Here is a 27,994-nt window from a genome sequence, read left to right on the forward strand (position 1 = left end):
AACTATACACACATATACAGAATTCTACCGTTTCCTTCCATCACGTTATGTTTTTTTACGTAGCTTGCTGCCACTATTTTCAGTGTCTTTCACAGTAAATACTAGGAAGAATTAATTCAATTTCTTTCTATTGCAGGATTCCTCAGCATGAAGTTCATTTAGAGATTTAAAGGACATCATTGAAGCGCTGCTTTCCATAGTCTGCAAGATCCATCTGAAGTTCTCTCTCTTCATCATCTGCAGTGGAAGGAGGAAAGCCAAAACTAAGTCAAGTCTGCAGGAACCCCCACACTGCTCCATGAGAAGTACATGCTCATAGAGACACCCCCCCCAAATTCACAGTACTCCCAACCCTATTCAAAGGATAGGAAAGGTGTATATCAAGGATCCTGATATGGTGTGTATATTTGTTGGCAAAGGAAAACGTCACTGAAGGTCTTTTTCAAGAGCGAGGGATTCTAGCCATTTTCCTGCTTGGAACAGTGCACCTTTACTTCTTACCAGAGAATTTCTCAATTGCCAGTATCGTTATGTAAACTAAATTCAGAGCTGTTCCACTTTTAAATTTATAAGAGCTTGCAAGCAAAACCAACTTTTCTCTCTTTGCCTTGTGAGAAGAGTTATTTTGTTATGCTGTTTCTATACTGGTAAACGCTAGCCAACCAGAATTCTCTCAAAGTAGGAGAACAGGGGTTTTACTTTAGGCATTCTGCAGACACACACAAGTGAAAACTTTTTTTCACGGGCATTCAAAAAGCCATATGTTTAACCAGAAGCATAACAAGAGACAGCATTTCTCAGATGTGCACGTAACCTTCCATGAAAAAAACACCGTGTGCAGCATGCACAACAGGTATAACAAACTGTATAATTAACAGTTCACACAAAATGCTCAGTGTTCTGAAGAGCACCACTAAATTTTTAATTAAAAACTGAGTATTCATCAGGGTTCTGTTAGGAATACATTTAGACTGCTTTACAACAGATTTATCTTACGGATGATTATGTTTTACAGTGCTATGTGAATCAGAGTGTACGTAGCTGAATAGGACACTAGTTCTGTCACGGGATGCCTGCCATGCCTGCCAATGGTTATTTAGGCAGGGACCAAAAATGGTAGTCTTATCATCTGAAAGATGCCAGCAACTCAAAGAGTTCCCAAAATTCTATTAACCATGCATTCCACCTCTTAAGTTTCACACTTAAGTTCTGTCACTCACTTTCAGCTTAGGGAGGAGAATAAGCAAACTAGAAGACTGGAACACCTCAATTAAAACGGTGGCTTTTGAAAGTAACAAATACAAATGAATTTCATAGCAATTTCATGAGAGTATTTCTAGAAATTGTGTGCTCATAAATGGAAGTTAAGGAAAGAATCTACAAGGAAGCTCTCCTGAGCCAGGACCTTCTAAATCAGTGGGAACCATACACGGGCTCTTCAGGACAGGGACATTAATATGGGTTCCAGTTTTGTTTCAGAAAGCAGAACATTAGAAGTTATTTCCTGCCTCTTCCTGCAGTAAAAAGGACATTTGCTACTTGGTTCCAAACAGTGGAGAATGCAGTTTGGATACAATTCAATACCACATGCATGAATCACCAGAAGCAGATCCTGTGAAAACCAGTGCACGGAGGCGCATGCAAGATGAAAGAAAGGACTCTGCACACAGATGTGGATGTTGGAAGCAACATTTCTGGTACAAGAGAGGCCCAATTAATCTACATATTAGAGAGGAACCTAGGCATTAAAACTCAAGACAGTTGGGAAAAAGAAGGAGCTGCCAATATTTGGGGGGGGTTGCAACATGCTGAAACTGGTGCACGTAAGTACTCCCCCACACAATGACGAATTCATTAAAAGCAGCCACGTTAGTTCTTAGCAACAAGAAAAGAGGAAGTGACCAGACACCTAAGAGATTGATGGGCTTATCCTAGCCAATGCCATCACATGCAAGTCACCTTCAGCATTAAGAATTCAAGACTGCTGGACAGCCAACAACACTTTCAGACAGAGGTTGCTTCAAATGCCTAAGCTATCCCACATGCAGAACAGCTGCCTAAAAATAGTTAGTGCAGCCAAACTCACAAGCTGCCCAATCACAGCAGAGCCCCTTCCCAACAGCTGATCCTGCCACAAGTTCAGTGCGGCTCTCCAGTGAGGGATGCCCAAGCTCACCTTGGACGTCTTCTTCACCACCATCACCATCCTCTTCCTCATTGTAAGCCAGCTCAGCCTGCTTGTCTGCCTCATACTCACCCACGTTCCCATCATCCCCATTATAATCCGCAAGTTTAGAGCCATGCTGCGGATCCACAGGGGACTCATTCTCATCAAAGAACCGGCCTGTGAAGTAGGCAAAGGATTTATAGTCAGAAGCAAGGAGGAAGGGGAGAGGGGGGAGGCAGGCAGGAAGGAGGGAAGTTAAGGAAGGAGACATCTGAAGGCAAGAGAATTCCTCCATTTCAAGTAACTGTTGACATTTTAGGAATTGTTAAAAGGACTCAAATGTGCTCTCTGCAAACAGAGGCAAGCAGCCAACCCAGACTTAATTTTCGGACTATCCAAGCACACCTGGACTTCTGCTGATTAACTTTTATTGAGATTCCAGATCTTTTAGTGAGATTCGATGATTATAATTAACACAGAACTTCTTAATACAGTTTCAGCTGCATTGGTCTGTAGTAGAACAGTTAGATTCAAGCCCAGTAGAATGAACCTTAAGAGACCAACACAATTTTCAGGACCAGTAAGCTTTCAAGAGTCAAAGTTCCTTTCATCAGACATGAGTAAGAAAACAGTGTTGCACTTACCTGTAACTGTTGTTCATAGAGTGGTCTTCTGTGCGGACACACATGGGATCTGTGTGTGCACAGGCCAGCCGCGGAGAACAGATTGAAAATCGTCTTGAAGGATCAGGTCCAAACAGAGCATGCATCCAAGCCCCAACAGCTTTTCCCGCCCAAAAGGGCACATGATGGAGGGGCGGGGAGCACTCTTTCTTCAGTTCTCCCTTTGCCATCGCAGAGGTGCCACCGTGCTGAAGTGACAGCTTACAGCGGGGAAGGAGCGAGGGAATGTGTGCCTGCACAGAAGACCACTCGATGAACAACACAGGTAAGTGCAACCCTGTTTTCATCATTGTGGCTTTTGTGCAGTCCCGCTTGGGAGAGTAGCAAGCTGACCTTCTGTGGAGGAGGGTGTACTGGCTGTCTAACGAAACAGTGAATTAAGTACTACCCTCCCCACAGATTCTTCAGCCCTGGCGTCCACATCCATCGCACAATGACGGATTAAGACTGAGGGAGCAGACCATGTAGCAGCCTTGCAAATGTCTTGAATGTTCAAGTTGCAAAGGAGGGCAGCTGAAGACGCCTGCGCTCTGGTGGAATCTGCATTTACTGCCAAAGCACACTCAATGCCGGCAAAGTCATAAGCCAATCTAATGGCAGAGGACACCCATCAAGATAAGAATCTGAGTTGAGACTGTCTTACCCTTCTTAGGACGCTGGAAGCAGACAAAGAGGTTGTTATCTAACCTGAACTCTCTTGTACAGTCCAAATAAAATAGTAAAGCTCTATGCACATCTAGTGTATGAAGTCTCCTTTCTGAAAGGGTCTGAGGGTCAATAAAAATGTCGGTAGCACAATGTCCTGAGAGAGGTGGAACTTTGAAACCATGTTGGGCAAAAATTCAATGCTTGGATGTAAGGCCACTCTTTTAGTGTGAAATTTAGCAAAAGGGGATCATGCCTGAGCGCCCTAAGATCACTCACTCTGCAGGCCGATGTAATGGCCACCAGAAATGTGGTCTTGTAGGACAATAGCGCCAAATCACAGGATGCCATAGGCTCGAAGGGCTTACACATAAATTGGATCAAAACCAGAGAGACTCCATTGAGCAATGGGGGGGGGGCGCTAACCAGAGGAAACATATAGTTATGGCCTTTTAAAAATGTCATGCAAAGTTTATTGGAAAACAAAGAACCATTGTCAATACCGTTGTGAAATGCAGAGATTGCTACCAAATGAACCTTAACAGAGGAACTGGATAAACCCACATCTTTATGTGACAACAGGTACTGAAATAACAAGGGTAAAGAACATTGTTCTGGTTGAACCGCCTTATCCTTTGCCGAAAGGGAAAACTTAAACCACTTAAGAGTTGTAAGATTTCCTAGTGGCTGACTTATGGGATGCTAGCAGTATGTCAGCCACTCTTTCAGACCACATGCCTATAGCTGAATTCTCCATGACGTGAGCCTCAGCTACAAAATTGAAATCAGGTTGGGTATCATGGAAAGGGGGGATGAACCTCCCTTGAGCCAGATTCTACAGGGTCGAGAACCACAATCTCCTTGCCCAAAACGGGGTAATCAGCATGATGTCCACCCCGTCGGACAAAATATTGCTGACTCTATGCGTCTAGATGAGGTCACCCTTGATTTATCAAACTTAATCACAAAGCCCAACCTCGACAGTGTAGTAGTGACCAGAGCTACTGAATTTGAAAGGTGTTCCTGGGAAGTCCCCACCAAAAGCCAATCGTTGAGGTAAGAAAATATAGAAATCCCCTTGTGGCTAAGTAGCCAATGACCTCTGCCACCCACCTTGGTGAATATCCTTGGTGCCAGAGCCAAACCAAAGGGCAGCACATTGAACCCGTACAAGGAACTTTCTGCATCAATTGTGTATTGACACGTGAAAGTATGCGTCCCTGAGGTCTAAGATAGCGAACCAAATGTCACCTGATAACAGGGGTTGTACCTCAGGGAGTGAAAGCATCCTGAATATTTGCACATTCATGTGTTTATGTAAAGCTCTACGGTCTAGAATGGGATGCTTCCCTCCACCCTTTTTGTCCACCAGGAAACAGCGTGAATAAAAGCCTGATGGGTTACATTCGGGTGGGATCTTCCGAACAGCCCCCTTGCCCAGAAGGGTAGAACCTCACTGAGTAGTTTGGGGGGGGGATCAGACTGTGGGTTAATAACAGGATGAACACAAGTGGGCACTGTGGAAAACTCTAAATAACCATTTTTTAATACTCAAGACCTAAGAGTCAGATGTAACAAAACTTCATTCAAACACAAAGGAACACAAGTGATTCAGAAACACAAAGGAACACAAGTGATTCAGAAACATGGGTTTGATTAACTGACCCTGGTCACGCAGAAGACTTTTTTGTTGAGGAATGGTCAGAAGGGGAACCTCCACCCTTCCTCCCCTTTTGTTTGAGAGGGAACTACTGGTCTCCCTTTTGGGAGCGGAAAGAAGGCCTAAATTGGTGCTGGTAATGGGAAGGTTGATATCTATAGGACCTCCTGGAATAGTCTGACCCTGCCTGGAGAAGGACGGGGGCTTGTAAGGTGGGGCACAGGATTGCTAGGTAATGCCTAGTGACTTAGCTGTCAACCTGTGTTTCCTAAGGTTGTGTAGGATTTCATCAGTCTGTTCATTGAACAGTGCTTTTTCACTGAAGGGTAGACCCTCCATCCTAGCTTTAACATAAGGTGTCATAGTGGAGTACCATAGCCATGAATGGCACCGGAGAACAATGCTAGAGGTGACTGCCCTACCAGTAGCATCCGCCATATGGTATGCTGTGCTCAGCTGGTGCTTGCCCAATCATTGACCCTTGGTCTGAAGGACCTTAACAAGGGTACGTTTATCTTTTAGCAGGGCATCTAGAGCTTCAGACAACTTATCCCAAAGCATAATCTGATATCTGCCCATGAGGGCACTGAAGTTAACTATTCTGAGGCTAAGCACCCCTGAAAAATAAAACTTCCTCCCTAGACTATCCAGCTTGTGACCCTCTTTATCCAGTGGTGCTGAATGGGTGCCTGATCTATAAAAGGCTGCAAGAACCTCTGTGACCAGAGAATTAGCCTGGGGGTGATGACAGAGGAACTCCAAACCCTCCTCTTTCACTTTTTTGTGGAAGCGTGGGCACAGGGTCAGCTTCAACCAGCTGGCAGCGGCTATGTACCGAATCCCCTTAATCATGGGAAGTTGGACGGGCCTCGGTCCTGAGCTATACACACACACCCGATCCAATGCCACTGACTCCAATCCAAGAGCCTTGGCCATCCTAATAAGCTGTTCAGTGTACAGCCTCAAGTCCTGGATTAGTGAGACTCAGGTGGGGTCACCCACCACATCATCCAGGGATAGCAAAGATGTGTCATCCGACCCCATTTCCGAATCAGTTGTGATCTTCCTCCCAATCAGACAGCAACTTGTGGTGTGACTGCACTTGCCTCTTACTCAAAGTCATGAGAACAGGTAAGTCTGTAGCCTTCCTCTTGATGGACAAAGAAGATTTTGCCAGATGACCAGACAGTGGCAATCATAATAGCTACATGGTGAATGGAAAGGTAGAGGGCAATATTGGGGTAAAAGTGCCAAGTGAGGGTACCAAGAATGTCCAGCAGAGTGTCAATGATCCTGCATGGAACAAGTTTCCATGTCTGAAGGAACATTTAGAATCTCTACGTCGTCGTCCTCGGAGGATGAAAAATACATGTCTGACACCAAGGGTGATGGCGTGCATGGCCTCCCACATAATGGTGAATTGTTATTATTTTATTCAATGTATACTCCACCCTCCCCAGCCAACGACCAGGCTCAGAGCAGCTGCCTCAGTTCCAAGATGTGGAACTATGGCTCCGCTGAGGAGGAGAACTGGAGCGGCTCCTATGATCAGACCTCTCACGCCCAGATCCAGGTAATCTCTGGCGTCGAGGCAATGGTGAATGTTGCCAGGGAGAAGTCGAATGGCGCCAAGATGGGCAACGGTGTCTTGGAGAAGGCAATTTGTGTCATGGAGATCGGGAACAGCAACGAGATGATGGCGAATGGCGTGGAGGAGACCTCGATTGACTGTCCCTAGTCAATGGCAATGGAAAGGTAAGCATAATGGACAATGAGCGTAGGCACCGTGGGGACCTTGACGGTGAGCGGTCAGGGCGCCCGCTCACAGCAGATAACTCTGATCCGTCACAAGGGGCCACAGTCAGTTTGGAGACAGCAGACTTGTCCTTCAAAGAGGACTTTGCTGCTGGGTTGGTGTGCTTACTCTTCTTTTTGGCTTTCTTTACAGGGGGCTCCAAGGAGGCCCATTGACCACCCAAAGCCTGTTTCTGAGACTGTTTTAATGGGGGTGCAGAAGATACTGAGAGTGACCTAGGTCTCCTGGGCTGAGTTTCAGCTTGATCGGGCCACAGAAATTTTTCATACAATGCGGTTTTTAACCTCGAGGTCCTCTCTTGCCTGGCTTTATTGGTGAACAGGACACAGGCATGGCATGAAGCCATCACATGCCCCTCGCCAAACCAAAGCAGGCAATCGGCATGCTCATCATTAGATGATGACTTCATTCTGCAAGACTGGCACATTTAGAACAATACCCTAGTGAAGAAATCAAAGCAAGATCCACGAGTGAATCAGAAGATAAATCACCTCAGAAAGGTGACCGAAGAAAAATGGAATGCTTGAAGTTACAAATACGTCCTCCCTTAGCGGTGGCAGAAAGAGAACGGAGGGAAGAGAGCTCCCCTGCCCCTCTGTCATTTGTCCTTTTGGGTGGGAAAAGCAGTTGGGGCTTGGACACATGTGAAAGGAGGGGGAGCGCTCCATTCGGAGATGATCCTTTGAGAAGCTTTTCAATCTGTTCTCCATGGCTGGCCTGTGCATGTGCAGTTCCCATGTGGGGCTGCACAGAAGCCATGATGATGAATCTCCATTTCTAATTGTGTCTGATGAATGGAGCTTTGACTCCCAAAGGCTTATACCCTGGAAATCTTGTTGGTCTCTAAAGGGCTACTTGACTTATATCTAACTGCACTTCTTAAAACAATTCTCCACTTGGAAATTGCTCCACTTGGAAATTCTTAGCTGTAAACGCACTCTTTCATCACTTAACACTGTGAAGAGCAGAGCAGTTGTGCACTGGGAGAATAAACTGAATAGCAGGATGCATAGGTAACACACATGACCAAGATCAATCTTCAGTGTTGTGCTAGGTGCAGCCAGAAAGAGTCAGCCTGGGGGAAGAATCTGCAGCAAGCACAGTGTCCTGCCATTTGCAAAAAGAGATTGATGATACTTCCAGAAGACAAAAACTTGCAGAATCTTCAAAGATTCTAGAAAAGGCTTTGTAAATTGGATGCTTACAACTAAACCACCAAGGGGATGGCTGCTGGTTCCTCCCTCTCTCCCTCACACACATACACAAGAATGAAAGCTGTAGTGGTTATTTGACAGTAAGTTTTATGTAAAGATCTTTCTAGGAAATCTTGCCACATGAAATGTACAGAACTGTTGAATAAAGATTTTCATAATGATTTCTGCAACTTTCCTCCGGTTGTGTCTGAAGAACTACAGTCAAGAATTTATGTTGCAAATAATTTTGAGCTGCATAAAAGGAAATTTATAAAGCTTGTTTCAGTGCCTGTGTAAAAGCTAAAGTTTAGTAGCTATTCGCTTTGGAAACCACCCTGATCCATAAAGCCCAGATTTTCCCCCCTGGGGAACTCTTCATGAGTTTTAAAAGGCTCTAGCAGTTGATATGTCAGGCTGTACCAATGGTCAGAAGTGTCCATAAGTGGATACTCCAAAAGAAATCTCGTACTTGCCTATAAGTGTGCACGTAACTAAAATAATGGACATCTGGTAGCCCCCTACAGGTCTTCTCTGATTCCAGAGCCTGTTTTGTTAGTCTAGTCTGGGGGGGGGGTAGTTGTGAATTTCCTGCATTGTGCATGGGGTTGGACTAGATGACCCAGGTGGTCCCTTCCAACTCTATGATTCTATGAATTCTTCTACCATCACAGGAATTCTTCTATAAACCTTGAGCCACATGGGGGAACTCTCTGAGGTGATACTTGCATGCTGTAGATTGCAATCCTAAAACCACTTTCCTAGGAGAATGCCCCACTGAATAAAATAGGACTTCTGAGCAGGACTGCTCCCTGAAAGCTGAAGATTCCAGGAACAGTTTAACATAATCTCGGTCAGGCAACAGACATTAGGCACATGGGTGTTCTAGAGTGTAATGGCAATCTTAGCATGCAGCTTGGGTAGCCAGTCTTTTCTGAAACACTATTATGAACCAACAGTCCCACATATTACATTTTCACATACACAGCGATGGCTTATAGAACACCGATATCCATTTATACAGTGAGAAACCCCAGCTGTTTTAGATACTTAGAAACATCAAGCACAACAAAATTCTGAGTCTAGTAGCACCTTAAAGACCAACATTTGGAGATCACCAAAAATGCCTTCAGTTACCACCCTAAACACACCAAACAATCCATTATCTACACCCAAGCTGTATGCTATAGCCACATCTGTTCCAGAGATTCTCACCTGAGGGACCTACAGCAAACACCCACCTGATGCAGCAAGGAGAAAGACCAACAAAGCCAGAATAATACCCACAGGGATAACATGCTACAACATGGGCCCACACAAAACAACAACAGAACACCACTGCTGGTCACATACAGCTCATAACTCAAATTAGTTCATCCCATCATTAATGACAGGAACAAGACAAGAATGCCCTCTGTCACCGTTGCTGTTCAACTTAGCTATGGAAGTTTTGGTGAATAAAATAAGGCAGGACCCCACTATTAAAGGATTAAGATTTGAAGACCAAGAGTACAAGATTATGAGCTATGCAGATGACGTCGTATTGATTTCTCAAGGAACGACAAGCTCATTCAGGCAATCAAATCTCAGATTGACCAACTCAGTTACTTTTCTGGATACAAACTCAATAAACAGAAAATTAAGATGACTTTTTACAACATCTCACATGGGAAAAAACAAGAACTGACGGAAATATTGCAATGTTCCCCAGCCAAAATAAGTGTTAAATATCTTGGTATCTCAATTCCGACAGAAGGTGAAAGGTTATATGAATTGAACTACAAAGCAATGTGGAACAGAATAGAAAAAGACTTGGAAAAATGGAACAGACTTCAACTATCGCTACTAGGCCTGATCACTGTTATCAAGATGAAAGTACTGCCCAAATTAACTTTTCTTTTTTTGACACTTCCAATATACCACACACACCCTTTTCTACTGGAAGTAGGATTGCTAAACTAGCCCAAGGACTGCAAACTTCGCATGTTCAGGCAACCTAAACTCAAAGTTGGTTCCAGATTCCGGGGGGCCCCGGGCTCCTTCACTAAGCTAACCACCAATGCCTTACCCTCCTCTACTCCACCCGCCTTCTGTCACATGTCCCCCAGGCATCAGTGCCAGCAGGGCTAAAGCAAGCCAGACAGAACATGAACACACTGTTCTGGCCCCTCCAGCACCCTCTTTGGGACCTCCTCTGGAACAGTATCTATTTTTATTCCACCTTCCTCCAAGGAACTTGGGACAGTGTACCTGATTCTCCCTTCCCCATTCTGTTCTCACTACAGGTGGGTCAGGCAAACATAGAAAGAACAGCCCAAGGTCAGCCAGCAAGCTTCGAGGTGGAATGGAGATTTGAACCCAGATTTCCCAGATCCTAGTCCACCACTTACACACACCCTTTTCTACTGGAAGTAGGACTGCTAACTTTTAAACTAGCCCATCTAGCTGTTCCTTCAATGTCCATTAGCAACTGTCGGGTGATGATATTTAGCTTCAGACCATGGAAAGCTTCAACTGCCCATTTCCACTCACTAAACCTCTATTAAAAGGACGGGACACTTTCCTCTGCCCACTTGATGACCTTAAAAGGAAGGTGAGCGGGGTGGCCCTTCCACATCAGCATCAACAGCACAAAAAGGGTCCTGTGCCCATGTTTCCCTTAAGCACCTCTCACAACCAGAAACTGAATATCCTCACATGGGCCTGTGGGGTGACACCCCATTTCTTGGGGAGGGGAGGTGCAGGGGAGTCCTGCTTATCTCCCCAGGCCCCCTACAACCAGGAAATGGGAGATTTGCAAGAGCTTCTGGGGCAGCCTCCTATTTCCAGGAGGGAGTGAATGGGCCAAATGTCTTTAGCTAGCAGAGGGCCTTCTGCCAAACTTTGGCAGGCGCCCAAGTATGCCTAACTTTGCTGCCAGACCTGCTTTGCCTAAGCCTATGGAAAGGCACTTATGAAACTTAACTACAGCTCTCTTAACATGAAAATAATCCACCTCCTAAGACCGTGTTGGCGAACTTATGGCACGAGTGCCACTTCCGGCACGCGTAGCCCTCTCTGCTGGCACGCGTGGTTCCTCCAAGCCGCTGGCCTTTCTGGCTCTACCCCTCCCCGGATGGGGGAGGCTGTAGCCCAGGGGTGGGGAACCTCCGACATCACTGGCGGTGGCCCCCGGACTCTCCCACAGAAGCCGCCGCCATTGCCGCCGCTGGAGGGAGCGTGCGCGGTAGGCCAGGCGGGTGGGAGAGCGGGGAACAGAAGCCGGGCGCCCACACTCGGCATGGCCAGCGGCTTCTCTGGTGCCCTCTGGGCCTGTGTGGGCAGAGGGGCGTGGCTGGCTGGTGGGCACGAAGGAGGCGCCCTCTGCCCCACTTTGCTCGCCTCTCGCCGCATCCCCCCTTGGGTCAGGCCGGCCAGGTGGGAGATCCCCTCCGGGCGGGGGGCTTAGGGGCCTGGGCAAGGCAGGCAGGCAGAGAGGGGCAGTGAGCTAGGCTGGGCTCCCTCCCTCCTTCCTTCCTTCTGCGCCAGACAGAAACCAAACTGAGTTCCATGATGAAAGAAAAAGTATTATATAAATGTTTGGTTTCCTTTCCACCGGAGCTCCACTCTGAAAGGGGTGGGTGGAGGCGGTGGCGGCGAGGCCCAGCTGGGCGGGGGATCCTCCTCCTGCTGCTGCTCAACCCGGGCATGTGGAAGGTGGCCAGGGGGGCCCAGCCCCGTGCACAGGCGAAGGGCACGGTGGCAGGGCTGGTGGCTGGCGAGCCACTGGGCGGGAAGTCAGGCGGAGGCTCTGGGGTGCCTCCTTCCCCTCCCTCGCTGGCGGCGGGCCAGGCTAGGAGGGGCAGCTGTCAGCGGGGCAGGACGCCGAGCCTCCGCGGGAAGGGAAGGGTCTCCCAGCGCCCTGCTCGGTAGATGCACATTTTCCCCATCCAAATTCTCAAAACTCATCAGTAAGTCCCCATGCAGAGTTTTGAGAATCCGGATGGGGAAAATGTGCATCTGGAGAGTGGCAAATCCAAGGCAAAACCTCCCATGCATAAATGGCCTCTTTCTTTCTCTGTCTCCCTCTGTCCTTTTCTTTGCCTACTTTTCTTTCTCTCCCTCACTCCATTTCTTTCTCCCTTTCTCTCTCTTTTTCTTTCTTTCTCTCCCTCGCTCCATTTCTTTCTCCCTTTCTCTCTCTTTTTCTTTCTTTCTCTCCCTCCCTCCCTTCCCTTTTTTCCTTCCTTCCTTCCTTCTTTCTTTCCCTCCAGCGGCTTCTCCGGCGCCTTCTGGGTCTGTGCGGGCGGAGGGGCTTGCAGTCCTATTCCACCTTTGAAGTGCCCACAAGCCATCCTCCAAACACCTTTCCATTTGTCTTGATATGTAGAGAGAAAACACTAAGGAACTAGTTGCCAATCTCCAGGTACTAGCTGGAGATCTCCTGCTATTACAAGTGATCTCCAGCCAATAGACATCAGTTCCCCTGGAGAAAATGGCCACTTTGGCAATTGGACTCTATGGCACTGAAGTTCCTCCCCAAACCCGTCCTCCTCAGGCGCCACCCCAAAAACCTCCCACTCATGGCGAAGAGGAACTTGGCAACCCTAGCCTCTCCCTCTGGGCCCCCTCTGGGGGTGGTATTCAGGTTAAATTGCCGCATTGACACTCGGCGATAAATAAGTGGGTTTTCGGTTGCAGTTTGGGCACTCGGTCTCTAAAAGGTTCGCCATCACTGTCCTAAGAGCACACTCCAGTCAATTTTTATTTCCAAAAGGTATTTAAAGCGAGCAACACAATACTCAAATATTCCCAACATGAACAGAAAGCGTATTACAAAATGGTTTTCATTGGTTCTTTGTTCTTATAGAAGTTATAAAAATTGTTAAAGCACTAAAAAATAAGTCCCAAGAGCTTAGCTTAATCAGCTTGAATAATAAGATCGCTTCTGCTTACAGGTTTATAACACCAAAATAAGTTATCAAAATCACAGATGGCAGTTATCAGAACATTGTGGTAAAAGAGCATATTAGGAAGCTTTCAAAAGGTAACATCTCATATAAATTAAGAAGAAAACGTTGCAATTACTTGTGCAGCCTCACTACTGAAACATGTTAGTGTCTATTTTTTAGAAGTCAGCAAGTATTCTTTGGAACAACACTTTTCTAAGCATCCTGACTCAACCATGAAGCTTACTAGGGGATCTTCAGCTAGCCACACTCTCTCAGCCTCACACACCTCACAGGATCACAGGAGAAGAACTATATATGACACCCTGAGCTCCTGGGGGGAATAAAACCATTACAGATTAAACAATATATTATTAAAATAGTTTTCCGTTGCACAACAATACACCAACTAGAACAGATATCTTTCACAAGCTTTATGTGAAGAATGCCAAATTAACATGGCCCTCCTCACTGCACTGACACAGAAACTGCCTTACTTAGGCGACCCCTTTTGGGGCTTTCATGGCAAGAGACTAACAGAGGTGGTTTGCCAGTGCCTTCCTCTGCACTGCAACCTTTAAGTATCCTTTAAGGTACAGAAAAGCATCTTAGATTTAAGAGCTATGTATGTCTATAGCATGTCCACTTTGTCTTTAAAAGTATTTCACTCATTCTAGAAGAGAAAATATTTCATACATTTTTCAGTACTCCCCAAAATTTCCAGTTTTTCTTTTAAAAAAATATTTTAACAGAAAAAAAACGAAAACATTTTCCCCCTGAATTTTTCCAGGTTTTTTCTAGGCCTTTACATCTTTAGCATCTGTAGTCAAGAGTCAATCTGGATGTATTAATATTTTCAGACCACATTTCATAATAAATTCTTCATCTGTCTGTTAATTCAAAACATATTTAACCTAAATAAGTCCATTTAAGCATACAACTTACGCTAAATATACACCATCATTACTAAATCCGGAAGTTTATCCCCCACATGACCCCCACCTCTATTCCGGCTGCAAGGAGAGCCAGGCTTTTTGCACTCATTTGTGTCACTCATTCTGATACAAGTATCAAAGATACTCAAGGCTGTTTTTCCAGATATCCGCCCTGAGCTGGCTTGCTGGGGAGGGTGGACTACAAATATGATAAATAAATAAAAATTAAAACCCCAGCTTAGTACTACCACACAAGACACATGCACAACACTCCCTGTGAAGATCTCCTTCCACAGGCAACATCTGCAACATTATTGCTTCATCAAGGCAGTGAGAGCCCCAGTTTTAAGCTGACATCCTTGCAAGCCACAGCAAACAGCTCAAAGGCCCCATGCTGTGTGGTCCCTCTAAGGTGTCTCTATGCAGCAGCAACTAGTGGTCTCTCTAAGGTTTATCTATACAGCAGCAACTAGTAGCTATGGGGAAAGTTTTTTTTGTTTTTTTTAAGTAAGGTCTTTCAAATTAAGGTGATCTGAACAGCAACTTGAAATATTGTCGAAGGTTTTCACGGTCAGAGTTCATTGGTTCTCGTAGGTTATCCGGGCTGTGTAACTGTGGTCTTGGTATTTTCTTTCCTGACGTTTCGCCAGCAGCTGTGGCCGGCATCTTCAGAGGAGTAACACTGAAGGAGAGTGTCTCTCGAGAGACACTGTCCTTCAGTGTTACTCCTCTGAAGATGCCGGCCACAGCTGCTGGCGAAATGTCAGGAAAGAAAATACCAAGACCACGGTTACACAGCCCGGATAACCTACGAGAGGCAACTAGAAAACCCATTTTTTTCCATCTCACCCAATACATCTGTCAAAAGCTTTCCCCACATGTTTCACTGTGCTATTACAATCTGGCATTTTAACAAACAATATAACATTACAGTTAGGTAATCCAGAGCATGCATGTAGTTATGATGATCCAGACTAACTTACTTTGCTTCATCCTCTGGAAGTCACTGACTCTGTCCTTTGGGGCTTGTTTTACCGCTTCTTTATCAGCTTTCTGACTATCCGCCACACGATCAGGCATTAAGTGTAGAAGAGGGTTCGACGGAATCTGCTGTATCACAGCCTCAGCATTTCTGTCATGGTTAACACTTGCACCTGCAGCAAACAAAAGCACAACAAAAAAGACTGTCCACTGCCCTAGCGTGTGAAGGCCCTGCTGAAAGGATCTTCAACCCAGGCAGAACATCCACTGTGTCTAGGTAATCATCTATTGGATTTTCTGTTCTACCAATACCGGCTTGCAAGCCAGAACTGCCACCCTCCTCTCACAATCAATCTTGTAAAAAGAATGGCTCAGTTAAGGGTAAAACAAGTAAGTTAGAGAAAAGAGGGAAATAGTAAGAGACCAGAATGACTGAAAGAAAAGAGTCTGTGATAAGGTGTTTGTGAAAGCTTTTGGACGAGGCAGACAACTATTTCAGCCTAAGTCGTGAAAAATGCAACATCTACCTGAGAAGATTATGGGTGTGCTGGCAAACAAAATGGGGGGGGGGGAGAGTGCTTCCAAAACTCTAAACTCCCTCCCCTTCCAAAATTCCAAATTTTCTCCACTGGATTTTTTTTTTTACTCCTCAGAAAAAACCACCCCTAGTTTCTTGCCCCCCACCCCAGACCTTCTTATTTCTGTCTACCCCACCGCACACAGAGCCTGGGGAGTCTCTCCCTGGCTAGCTGTGGAATCATTTTGGTCCATCCTCTTACTGGCATGCTCTCTCAGGGTGGTTTTGGTTTTTTGGGGCAATGCAGCCCCCCTGTGTGGAGCCATCTACCAGTTCCTCTTTTCATGCTTCCTTAGGGATGAGAAGGGGGCAGATGGAACCGGACCAGTGACTGAATTGGCCTAGCCGTTGTGCCAGAGCACCCACGTTGCCCTGAGTTGGGGCATGCAGGAGAGGGGGAGGGCTGAGGACTCCCCGCCTCAGAAGGATGATCGCTTATTGCAGCTTCAGAGTAAGTGGGAGTAAACTGCTGCAGGATGTCCCCCACTGGGTAATTTCATCCTATCTCCTGCTCTAAGACTTAACCAATTTATGAGCTTTTTACCTTGAGCCAGATTAGAAGCATGAGGTTGTTCTGTGGGAAGATTCACATTGACCTGTTGTCTCTCCTTTTGAAAAGTTGAAATAAGTGGCTTCTTCAAAGCTAAACAAAACAAGTTTTTTATTACAAACCACTCACCAACACACACTCTCAACCAGACTGGTTCTAAAGCAAATATGTACTACAGTTCACAGAGACGGAGAACTGATCTCCTGGCTTTTTGTAAGTAAACCAAGCCTGCCATATATACACAGCTCCAGTGGTACCTCTTTCCATTTTCACCATGCCCTCATAAAACAGAGGCCTTCCCATCGGGGTCAGAATCCATGACGCTGCACTAATCCTGAAAATGTTGCCATTGCAGCATCTGCAAGAGTGCACAAGGAGCAGGTTCTTTGTTTAAGACAAGTAAAGGGCTCTTACATGAGACACAGGATGGCGAAGTATCCACAGCACTTCCACTATCTGTACATACAAAACTAAACCTGTCACCCCTGACGATCATATACTGCATATCGGGGTCCCTAAGCTTTTGAGCCTGCAGCACCTTTGGAATTCTGAGATGGGGTGGTGGGCAGCACAAAATGGTTGCCATGGGAGCTGGAGTTAACCAACCACAAAATGTCAGGGAGTGAGGTTCTGCATAACTTTAATAGTAACTCGTCAGCATTTCAGGCAGGAACTCGGCTTAACAGGATGCCTTTTCAAAATAACAGATTGTTTAAAAATCTTTTCTTACACACAGCTTACCTTCAGTCATGCAGTGAAGATCCTTGTGCAGTGGTGGTAGCTGCTGCTGTAGCAACTTTTTAAAGAATCTGCACAGCCAATCAGATCTCTAGTGGCCAATCAGAAGCCTTGCTGGGCAAAAGCCACTCCTGGCCCCAGCCACCTTTTAAAAAACTCTTGGCAGGCGCCAGAGCACCACTTTAGGGACCCCTGCCATATATCTTATACAGCACACATTTCACACCACGTAAGATTCAGCAACCATATTTACCATGCCCTTTTCAAGGAAGCTGTCTTGTAACAGGTACTCTGAGCTCAGTTACTTGGAAGCTGAAGTTTCTACCTGAAAAAGGGGTACCAGAACTACCCACTAAGAGATCTATGTTAAGCAGACACCCTCAGAGAGGTACCTGCTCTGAGCAGAACAGTATATTTTATTAAGAACCAGACAAGCCCCCAGAAAACCAAGCAGAAACTCTTAGTTTCAATAAATTTTAACTATTTTATTAAGCAAGGAGAGGCAGTGTGGTGTGGTCGTTAAGGTGTCGGACTAGGATCTGGGAAACTCGGGTTTAAATCCCCACTTGCGCCATGGAAGCTTGCTGGGTGACCTTGGGCCAGTCACACACTCTCAGCCCTGACCCTGGCAAGTATTTAGTTGGGAGACCTCCAAGGAATACCAGGGGTGTGACGCGGAGGCAGGAAATGGCAAAACACCTCTGAACATCTCTTGTCTTGAAAACTCTACAGGGTCACCATAAGTCAGCTGTGACTTGATGGCAAAAAAAAAAAATGTTAACCAAAAAGCCAAATATGCAGACTATGCAGGTAAATCCTGTAAAAAAAGGTCATGAGAGTAAATCGGTTAACATCTTGTAATCCCATTGGTCTTAATTACATATAGTGAATTTCACCAAATAAGACCAAGACAGATTAAAGGTCCTCTATAATTGAGACGAAGTATATAACTCAAAGCAGCCCACTGAAGGAGAGTTTCTTGTGCCGCATCAGATCTACTCTGAGCTCTTTCCACAGACTTCTAATTAATTTCCCCAATGAGCAGTGGCAACTCTGGCCCACCTGCTCAGCCCGAGGAGGGGCTTTCTTTGAGGCTCGGCAGCTTCAATACAAGATGTCAGTAACTTGTAACAAGGCTGTACAATTATCTCTAGCAAGGACGCAGATGAACTCACAGCACAGACATTTTAACAAGCTTGCAACTCAAACTACATGGATATGCAGAAATAATATTACATTGATTTTAATATGTATATAGTCAATATAATAAAGTAATCGTGACAGTCTTATAAACTCCCTTTGCCCACATTCCATAACTAACGTGGAGCATTGTCAAAGCAAAATATTGTAAAGTTTTAGAAAATTATCAATTAGATTTTGTGCTTTAGAAATAAACATAAGATTGCTAACCAGTGAGGCTGTCTTCAGCTTTAGCAGGGTCGTTCTCTTCTATCCCAGGCATGCCTGCATCATCTCCCGGTTTAATTTTCTCTATCAAAACAAAAAGAAATTTCTCCCTTACTACATCTAAGGTTGAAGTGATTTGACTGTCATTACAGGGGCTGGTCTAGTCCTGGTGGAATTGGTCTAAGCCCAAATAACACACACACTCTGCAGGTCTTTGCTGGGTGTGCCTTGTGACTGAGGAGTTCCTTTGGCAAGAAATTAACAGAGACATAATTAACTTGCATCTATGTCGTACCACAGTTATGCCAGACAACAGACCTTTGCCGTCTGAGACATTGTTTACTGAAGGCTCTTCATGCTTCATGGCATTCCTTTCATCCAGCTCTTGAGTTGTCTTCAATACCACAGCATTATTGCTCAGCTCTGCCTCCACATATCTGCTGGACTGGCTCCTGTGCAGGGCCTTGGAAGGAAAAGCATACAGTCATTTCAAAATCTGGTAAACATTTCACATGAGTTCCAGGATATCCGGGCTTTTTCTAAACTAAAAATTACTGGCAAAGAGAAATGAAGCCACTGAACTTATATTCAACTGTCACATTTTCCTTTTCTTATCATGCCTTGTAGAAACCCATCCTCAAGAGTATGGGAAACCACTCTGCAAATAAAAGCAACTCTCATTCGTATTTGTCCACCTTCGCACCATGCAGTGTAAGGTCAAGGGGGAACAGCCACTGCCATTCAGGGTCTACTCCCAGACAGAGTTAACTGCTGACCCTTCTCTCAAACCCAGCTCCTTATTTAGATCATTACCTTGCCATAAGATATGGCCAAAACTTTCAATACAATCAACAACAGTAACACCAGTAAAAATATTAACAAATCAGCAAAGTAAAATAGCAGAGAACAAAATACATGCAGGACAAGACATGCATTACATCACATGTGTTAAAAACAACTTCATCAATAAACTATGTTACCCCACAGGCATCAATATTAAGAAAATCCCAGTCCAATAAAAATTGGAGAAGGTGCTCCAAAGCTAAGGTGCCATCACTGAAAGAGTCCCACCTTTGATCATCACCCACCTTACTTCCAAAAAGTAGAACTACAAAAGAACAAGCTGTTCAATGCTGATCTTAACTGGGAAAGTAATGGATAATAAAAGGTGACCCTTCAAGCCATTAAAACAGCCTCCTAGCTCCAAGCCATTAGGGCTTTATAGTTAAGAAGTAACATTTAGGTTTCCAGGCACAATTCAATTTGCAGTCACCTATCAGGAATCCATCTGGATTCATCAACCACTGGGAGCCAACCATCTTATCTTATCTGGTCCCCCACACTTGCAGAAGATCTGATAATAATAACAATAATACATTTTCTCTGTATCCCGCCCTTCCCTGGCAAGTCGGGCTCAGGGCAGCTAACATCATATAAACACAAACAAATACAATACAATTTACAATCATAACAGAATTTCAATGTGGCCGTCCATCAATGCCCACTATTGATGTCTCTCAGTCTGGGGAGAGGGGAGGGAGGATGGAGATGGAAGGTCATAGGAACAAGGAAGCATCACATGGAGAAAGGAGAGGGCGGAAAAGAAAGGAAGCAGCAGAGAAGGAATTTGGGGAAAGGGCCAAGGGAAGAAAAGAAGGAAAGGAAGGGAGGTTGGCTCCTCATGTATTCCAGTTGCTGCCGTCAACCACAAGCCTGGTGGAACATCTCTGTCTTACAGGCCCTGAGGAACAGGGTTAAATCCCACAGGGCCCAGGTCTCATTTGACAGAGTGTTCCACTAGGCTGGGGCCAGGGTCAAAAAGTCACTGGCTCTGGTTGAGGACGGCTGAATGGTTTTTGGACCAGGGATCTCCAATAAATTCATACTAGCAGAGCGTAATGCTCTCTGAAGGATACAATGGGAGAGGCAGTCCTGCAGATGCAATGGTCCCAGACCGTTTAGGGCTTTAAAGTTAATTCCAAAACCCTGAACTTGATTCCTTACTCCACCTGGCGGAGCACCAGTTGGACGTGGGCTCTAAGCGGGGCTCCTGCCAGGACCCTTGCCACCGCATTCTGGACCACCTGGAGTTTCCAGATCAGTCTCAAGGGCAGCCCTGCATACTGCAAGTTACAGTAGTCTAGGTGACCATTGCATGGATCACTGTGGCTAGATCAGTATGGGACAGGTAGGGGGTCAGCTGCTGAGCCTGACTAAGGTGAAAAAATGCTGCCATGGCTGTGTGCATGACCTGGGCCTCCAACAAAAGGGGGGCATCCAAGGTCACTCCCAGACTCTTGACAGAGGGAACTGGTACCCGCTGAACCCCATCAGGAGTGGGAATCTGACCCGGACCACCGTGGCCCAACCACAGGGCCTTCGTCTTTGATGGGTTCAACTTCAGGCAGCTCTGCTTCAACCATTTCACCCCAGCCTCCAAGCACATGGACAGATTTTCCGGGACAGTGTGCGGCAGGCCATCCATCAAAATACAGCTGGCTGTCATCTGCACACTGATGACAGCACAGCCTGAAACTCCTGACTAGCTGGGCGACGGGGTGCATATAGATGTTAAAGAGCACAGGGGAGAGGATTGCCCACTACAGAACACCACATAGCAAGGCGTAATGTGGCAAAACCTTCTCCCAATTGCCACCCTCTGTCCCGGCCTTGGAGAAATGAGGTCAGCCACTGCAAGACTGTCCTGCATAATCCAGCGCCGGCAAGGCAGTGGGTCAACAACTCACAGTTGACCGTGTTGAACGCTGCTGAGAGATTGAGAAATAACAGTAGCCTTGCCCTGATCCAACTGTCTATGCAGGTCATCCGTGAGGTCATCCATCCCATGGCCAGGCTGGAAGCCAGATCGAAATGGGTCCAGAGCTGATGTATCCTCCAAGAATCCCTGGAGCTGTTCTGCCGCTGCTCTCTTGCCCAGGAACGATAAATTTGACACTGTTTTTTTCAAAAGTGGCTTCACTACCATCTCCTTCAACGTTCCCAGGAAGACCCCTGAAGTCAGGGACAGATTAACCAGCCAGGATGGGCATGGATCAAGGAGGCAAGTGGTTGGCTTCACAGCAGACAGGATCCTGTCCACATCAGCCTGGGAGAGCCGTGCAAAATGATCTGGACCCGAAAACAGTCAAGGGGCCTCCAGTTCACTTACTGTATCGCAACTGGAGGGTAGGTCAGGGCGGAGCGGCAAGATTTTATCTGCAAAAAAGCTCACAAATGCTTCACAGCTGACAGCCAAATTTCTACTATTTTGAAAATCCTTTGAAAGAGATGTAAGGGACCGAATTAACCTAAATAATTGCGCTGGGCGAGAGTTTACGGATGCAACGGAGGCTGCATAATAGTCCTTAGTAGTCTTCACTGCCATCTCTTAGGATCACATAAACGCCCTATGAGATATTCTTGCCGCTTTGTCATGAGCAGCCAAAGTCTTAACATTCACAAGGTAATTGTAGATCCCTGACAAAGTAACATCAGAAATTTCTCCCATTACTAACCAATAAGATCCAGATTGAACATATGACCTATCAAGAACATGGGACAGCCCTACGGTTGTCTTAGTGGCCAGACAGCCTAGAGTTGCCTCCGTTGCCATGGCCTCAGATTAAACCCTTGGGGTCTTCAAGCCCCATTCAAGATTACCTTCAACAGTTCAAGGAAGGAGACTGATGAGAGTCTGGTAAAACCACATATACTCCCTCTCTCCGATCAAGCCTCCAGAGCAAGCTGGTGGGCATAAGGCAGAGAAATCCACTCTTCCTCAGCCTGACCAGGCCTTGGTGATGCCAGTCAGCCACTTCATCCAGGCTTACTAATACAAAATGTCATCAAATTTAATTTCAGCAACGAGCATTTTAGTTAATTGTACCTTTTGGTTTTGTAAAACGTGGTCCTCTAATTTTTTCATGTTTTCTTCATGCTGCAACCTCAATTCTTTGATCTGCTGTCCACACTGAAAACTGAAGTGCAAAGATGGATAACCAATTTGTCTATTACTTTTTTACCCTGCTTTTCCACCAAGGAGCATGCAGTAGCATCCGTGGCTCCTTTCTCCTTTGACCCTGAGATGCAGGTAAAGCTGAAAGTGATGGACTGACAAGAGGTTATACAATGACCTTCATGGCTAAGTGGGGATTTGAGCCTGGGTCTGCACAGTCACAGACACTACGAATGGTGCCACACAGGCAAACTCTTACTGATTTTAGAAATTCCTCAGATTAAGGATTTATTTGCGCACAATTATAAATCCTTAATTTGAGTTACTTCTGAAACAAAGGAGAGCTTGCCTGTGTGGTGCCATTCTTTGCGTATGCGCACTACTGCCCTGACCTGGATGGTCCAGTCTAGCCTGATTTCATCAAATCTCAGAAACTAAGCAGAATCAGTCCTGGCTAGCACTTGGATGGGAGACCACCGAGGAATACCAGGGTTGCTATGCAGAGGAAGGCAATGGCAAACCACCTGTTACTTCCTTGCCTTGAAAACTCTACTGGATTGCCAAGTTGGCTGCAACTTGACAGCACTTTACACACACACGTGCGCATTACTGCACATGCGTGCTCACATGCTGCACAATTACTCAGATATGTTCAGATCCAACCTCTCCCTACCCAGGCGAGTTATTCATTATGACTTGATGGGGTCAGGATGTAGAATTGCAAGCCATTCCACATTGCAAGGCATTCCACTCCTGTTGACCAATGGTAGTTAGACCATTCATACAGCTTCTGGCTTGCCCCAGGGAATACAGAGTTGCACTTACCTGTAACTGCTGTTCATCCAGTGTCTTCTGTGCAGGCACACATGGGGACTGCGCAGGCCGGCAGCAGAGACATTCTGAAAAGCTTCAAAATACTTGGAGTGCTCCCCCCTCCCCTCGTCCAGCCCCGAGCGCGGGCTTTCTTCCCGCCTAATGATCACATGACGAGGGGGCGCTCCTCCCTCAGTTCTCCCTTGGATAACTCAAGTAATGGTCAACGCAAACTAGATGACATGCCCTGCTCCCATCCCATTCCACCCATCCATGCAAGCCAACATCAGAAATTATTCTGCCTGGTCTTCGTGGCGACATAATGAAAGCTAGAAAGGCCTTAACTACTGGTACTTGTGTTAAAATTTGACACACCTGCTTCTTCTTTTCTGCTTTTTTCAGCTAGAACTGAAATGAAAATCTGCTTTGATCTGAATGGTGGCACTGAAAGGGTACGGAACTCTATGACTAGTCTGCGTTAGCACCAGCTCAGAATTTTAAGAAGCGCTGCAACTCTCAAGTCTCATACCTTTCATACTCCAACCTTTTAACAAGCTGTGTATTGTTGTTCTTGTATTCATGAAGTTGGTCCTCTTGACGGATGAATTCCTGACGTAACTCTGCAAGTTGTTCTAGGTGTAAAAGCCAAAGAGATTAAAAAAGTTTCTTGGTGAGTTAAATTTGACATTTTCAAAGGGACATTTTCTAAGTTTAACTACCTCACATTGAAAATCCAATATAAGCTAGTCTCAGCTAACTGACAGGAAACTCAGAACTCATCCTCATCTTTTGAGTACAAAATTATCTTTTGGGGGGAATTTTGTATGTTGCACCTTGCTAGCGAAGTACAATTAAATTTGTTGGCTACAGAAGATTTTTTTTTTTTGGCATCCAGTTGCATCTGACGTATCGCAACCCCAAAGGGTTTTCAAGGGAAGAGACGTTTGGAGGTGGTTTGCCATTGCCTGCCTCCACGTCACAACCTTGGTATTCCAGGGTCAGGGCTGAGAGTTTGTGACTGGCCCAAGGTCACCCAGCAAACTTCCACGGCACAAGTAGGGATTTGAACCTGGGTTTCCCAAGTCCTAGTCCGACACCTTAACTAGTACACTTAACTGCTGGCTCACACAGAAAAATATACCATACCAAATTTGTTGCAGTTAAAGTGTCATAGCATTTGATCAAATTAGCACATACCTATGAAGAGCATTCTGTCACACTCTCCAGAAGTGTTTTGCATATATTTATACAAAGTTCTATGAGCGGTAAAGTTATAGCAGAATGTTACCTTTTTCATACTGTTTACATTGTTTGAATATTAGAAAGGCTGATTAAGTTACCCTGACAAAAAAGAGCAAATTACCAATGATAGTAAATGTGGGGGGGGGGAGTTATTTATGAACACTGTTCTGTAGGGTACAGAAATACAATACAGGGCTGCACACTCCCTTCCCAGTAGGGCTGTGAATGCCTGAGTGAAAAAAATGCAGAAAAATATGTGTCCCGTCCCCCCCCAAGGACATTCCCCCCATTTTTCCAACTGAAAAACCTGAAAATTTTGGGGAACACTGTAAAAGATTCCTGTGAAATATTTTCTCTTTCGTGCGAGAAAAATCTTGTGTTAAATTACAAACATATAGCATGAAAAAGTTTGAGGACCTCTGATCCAATTGGAAAATTCGGGAAAGCACAGAAAAGAACTATGAAACATCTTATCTTTTGTAATGCCTTTCAAGACAAAATGTGTTATTACTCCAAACATACAGCATGAAAACAATTGGAAAACTTTTCAATTTCTTCCAGCAAAAAATTTGGAAATTTTTGGGAGCTCTGAAAAACACTATTTTTCTCCCTTTTTTTGAACAAGCGAAATGAAAGACAAGGTATTATGCAAGACAATATAAAGCGAAAGCACAATTCCTACAGATAATGTCAACAAAACATTCTCAATATTTGTTTGCATTCAAATAACTGACAACAAATAATGTGCTAAATGTTTAAAGAAAATACATTAAAAAGATCCACATTTTTAATGTTACAAAGTTTATTATCCAAATATGTTGGCAGTCCCTCCCCTTGTGACTCTGAGGCAGTTTCTGTCCAAATATGCTTTTCTGTTTGTTAAAGAATTTGTTCTCTACCTTCACTTTTTTAGTTTGTTCCTGCCACTCCAATGGCAAAAATTAAAGATACACATGCAATCGTAGAATAGAGTACAGAAGCTTGCAACTCTTTCTCAAATATTGGGCATACTTGCACTTTTTCTTTAAAAAGAAAGATATTCCTTTCAACTCCATAAATATGCCAAATAGTACAATATTATTCCCTAATTTATAAATGATGCATTTTATGTTGTTAAATCAGTCAAAGGCTGTTTGGGTTTCATAAAAAAAAATTGAATATATTTAAAATTTCCCCCCAAAAATGGTTGGTTTTCTGTGGTTTCCTAATTCACCAAGTTTTACATCCCTCCACCAGCAGACATTGTAGCAGTTCAGACGTAGCTCTTATAATAACTGTAACACTCAGCTGCAAAATTTGCTTGAAGTGACCACTGCAGGTGGACACATCATTACACCCACCAGTGACATTTCCTATCACCTGAGATCCGTTCCCTGGAGATGTTGTAACTTTCACTGTCATGTCCATCAGATTCATGTGATGTAACTTGAACCCAGGATTGTTTGTGGGAAGAAGTATTCTTTTGTGGGAAGTATTCTTGCCTTTGTTGCAGAAACAAGAGAGGTTACTGTGGCAACTAAGGGGTTGGATGTGATGCACAAGAGGGTGCAGCTGCACACAACACAATTCTTCAAGCGGCTCACTTCTTGCTGTGTTCCCCAAAATCCTGCTTCAGGAGGGGGGCTGACCTCTGGGGCTCTGCTGTCAGAGCAGGGGGAAATCAGCAGGCATGCTGCTGATGCACACAGAGTAAGGCCATGGACCTTCCATGCAACGATAGCCAGCTACATCTCTTTGCTGCTTTTTCTTTATCACCTACTTCTCCATTAAGAGAACCATTAGATTTAATGGTTGTAAAAATTGTTTCTCTCACTTTACTCATCAGGGCTTCTTACCCTTTAAGCGATGTATGTCTGCCATTTGGTAGGATATGTTATTCTGAAGCTTGACCTGTAAAGGAGAATTGCATTTTTAAATTATGTAGATTAATAGTTGTACTGTGAGATTAAAGTTAACTTGAATGACTACAAAGATAATGTCAAAGTTATCCTGGGCAGCTAGACTCTATAGATATAACTTCACACTAGATAGCCCGAAGTTACTATATCTTATGAAGAAAGAGAAACTGTAAGCATAGGATACATTTATTTATTTATAGCCTAGCCTACCTCCACTCAAAACCAGAGTCAAAGCAGACAGGATTTCCTTCCTATGAAGGCACAAACCAGAAGGCTTATTGATAACTAAGTACTGTGTCTTAACACAAATGCTGTTCCTTAAGCACTGGTTGGCTTTTTATTTTATCTGCATCAGGTTTTAATAATTCCAAAAAGTCTTGTTGCAGCAGATTTTCCTGCTACTGAACAACTGCTAGGACTTGTACAGTGCTGGCAGCTACAAAATGCCATCAGAGGAACGGGATAAAGAATTTCTATGTGCTTAAGTAAGTCTCTGCTTCATTTGCCTTTGTCCAACAATAGGGAGCAATTTCTATTAACCTGCAAGATGGACACTTCTTCTATCTATAATACAACAATCATTCCTGAAGCAGACACAGCAGCCAAGTACAATGCAAACCCCATGTTCACTATTGCTTAGCAGCATAGGAAGTGTATTTCTGGCTACTGAAAAGTGCACAAAACGTTTAAACTCTCATCGCCCTTATCAATAGAGAAAGTCTTCAGTGGCAAGGCACAGGAAGAATTTACTACCTCCATTTGCTTTTACTTGTCAAAATCTCTGAATGGGTGCCTCTGAGATGCTGGAAAATAAATGTCTGAATGAATCCTAGTGGTCAACAGGGTAAACGGCACAAGCTTCTTTCCATCATAAATGTTTATTTTCACTAATGTTGCTGTAAGGTCTGCAAGAGCTTTAACTCTGCTTTTCTTGAGCTAATCAAAAAGGGCAAGAGTCCAGTAGCACCTTGAAGACTAACAAAAATATTTTCTGGTAGGGTATGAGCTTTCGTGAGCCACAGCTCACTTCTTCAGATGAAGAAGTTTGTTCTGAAGAAGGGAGCTGTGGCTCACGAAAGCTCATACCCTACCAGAAAATATTTTTGTTAGTCTTTAAGGTGCTACTGGACTCTTGCCCTTTTTGACTACTACGAACAGACTAACACGGCTACCCACTGTGAATTTTCTTGAGCTAAGTTTTCCCTGAATCGTTAATTAGATTAGTAGGAGCCATTTTTGATTCAGTTGCTCCAGAAGACAAAAAGGACCTCAGAAGAACACCGCTGGATTAGAGCAATGGTCCGTCTAGTGCAGCATCCTGTCTCTCACAGTGGCACAACCACATCCTCCAGAGGTCCAACAACAGGGCACGGAGGAGGAGGAGGCCTCTGAGAGGGGAGGTTTCCTCTAGTCACCACAGCTGCCGCCTTAGAATGACAGATGCCGCAGCCCGGGGCCAGAGCTAGCCGATTGGGATCTCACCTTGCCCTCCTCGCACCTCCTGGCCTGCCCGTCCCTGGCCTGCAGCTGGCTGCTCAGGTGGCCCTGGTCGGCCTGCTTCTGCTCCAGCTGCTTCTTGTGGGCCTCCACCTGGAGCAGGAGCTCGGAGTTGCGCTTCTCCAGGCGGCCGCGGGCCACGTCGCCGCGCTTGGCCTGGCCCTGCAGCTCGGCCAGCTCCTCCTGCAGGGCGGCCTGGCGGGACGACGTCCTCCAGCAGTTGAAGGCCAGGATGGCGACGGCCAGCAGCAGGGCCACGAGCAGGAACGAGGGGAGGCGGCCGCCCCTCCGGTTGGCCCCAAACCCCACCAT

The 27,994-nt window shown here is 45.2% G+C and overlaps 1 protein-coding gene across 2 annotated transcripts; it reads right to left on the reverse strand.

Moving 5' to 3' along the window:
* Positions 1–67: 67 nt before the first annotated feature.
* GOLM2 (golgi membrane protein 2) lies at positions 68–27,994 on the reverse strand. 2 transcript variants are annotated; one of them, XM_056865735.1, is made up of 10 exons: positions 27,668–27,994; positions 26,123–26,177; positions 23,575–23,677; positions 22,164–22,254; positions 18,596–18,740; positions 18,281–18,361; positions 16,127–16,225; positions 15,008–15,178; positions 2,177–2,344; positions 68–237 (listed from the first exon to the last, which is right to left on the reverse strand). In XM_056865735.1, the coding sequence occupies exons 1-10, from the start codon at positions 27,992–27,994 to the stop codon at positions 167–169; spliced, it is 1,311 nt and encodes a 436-aa protein (XP_056721713.1). In that variant the 3' UTR covers positions 68–166. The 2 variants fall into 2 exon arrangements, with proteins under 2 accessions (XP_056721713.1, XP_056721714.1); XM_056865736.1 differs by lacking the exon at positions 18,281–18,361.

Source organism: Euleptes europaea, chromosome 20, assembly GCF_029931775.1.
Source record: "Euleptes europaea isolate rEulEur1 chromosome 20, rEulEur1.hap1, whole genome shotgun sequence".
NCBI lineage: Eukaryota > Metazoa > Chordata > Lepidosauria > Squamata > Sphaerodactylidae > Euleptes > Euleptes europaea.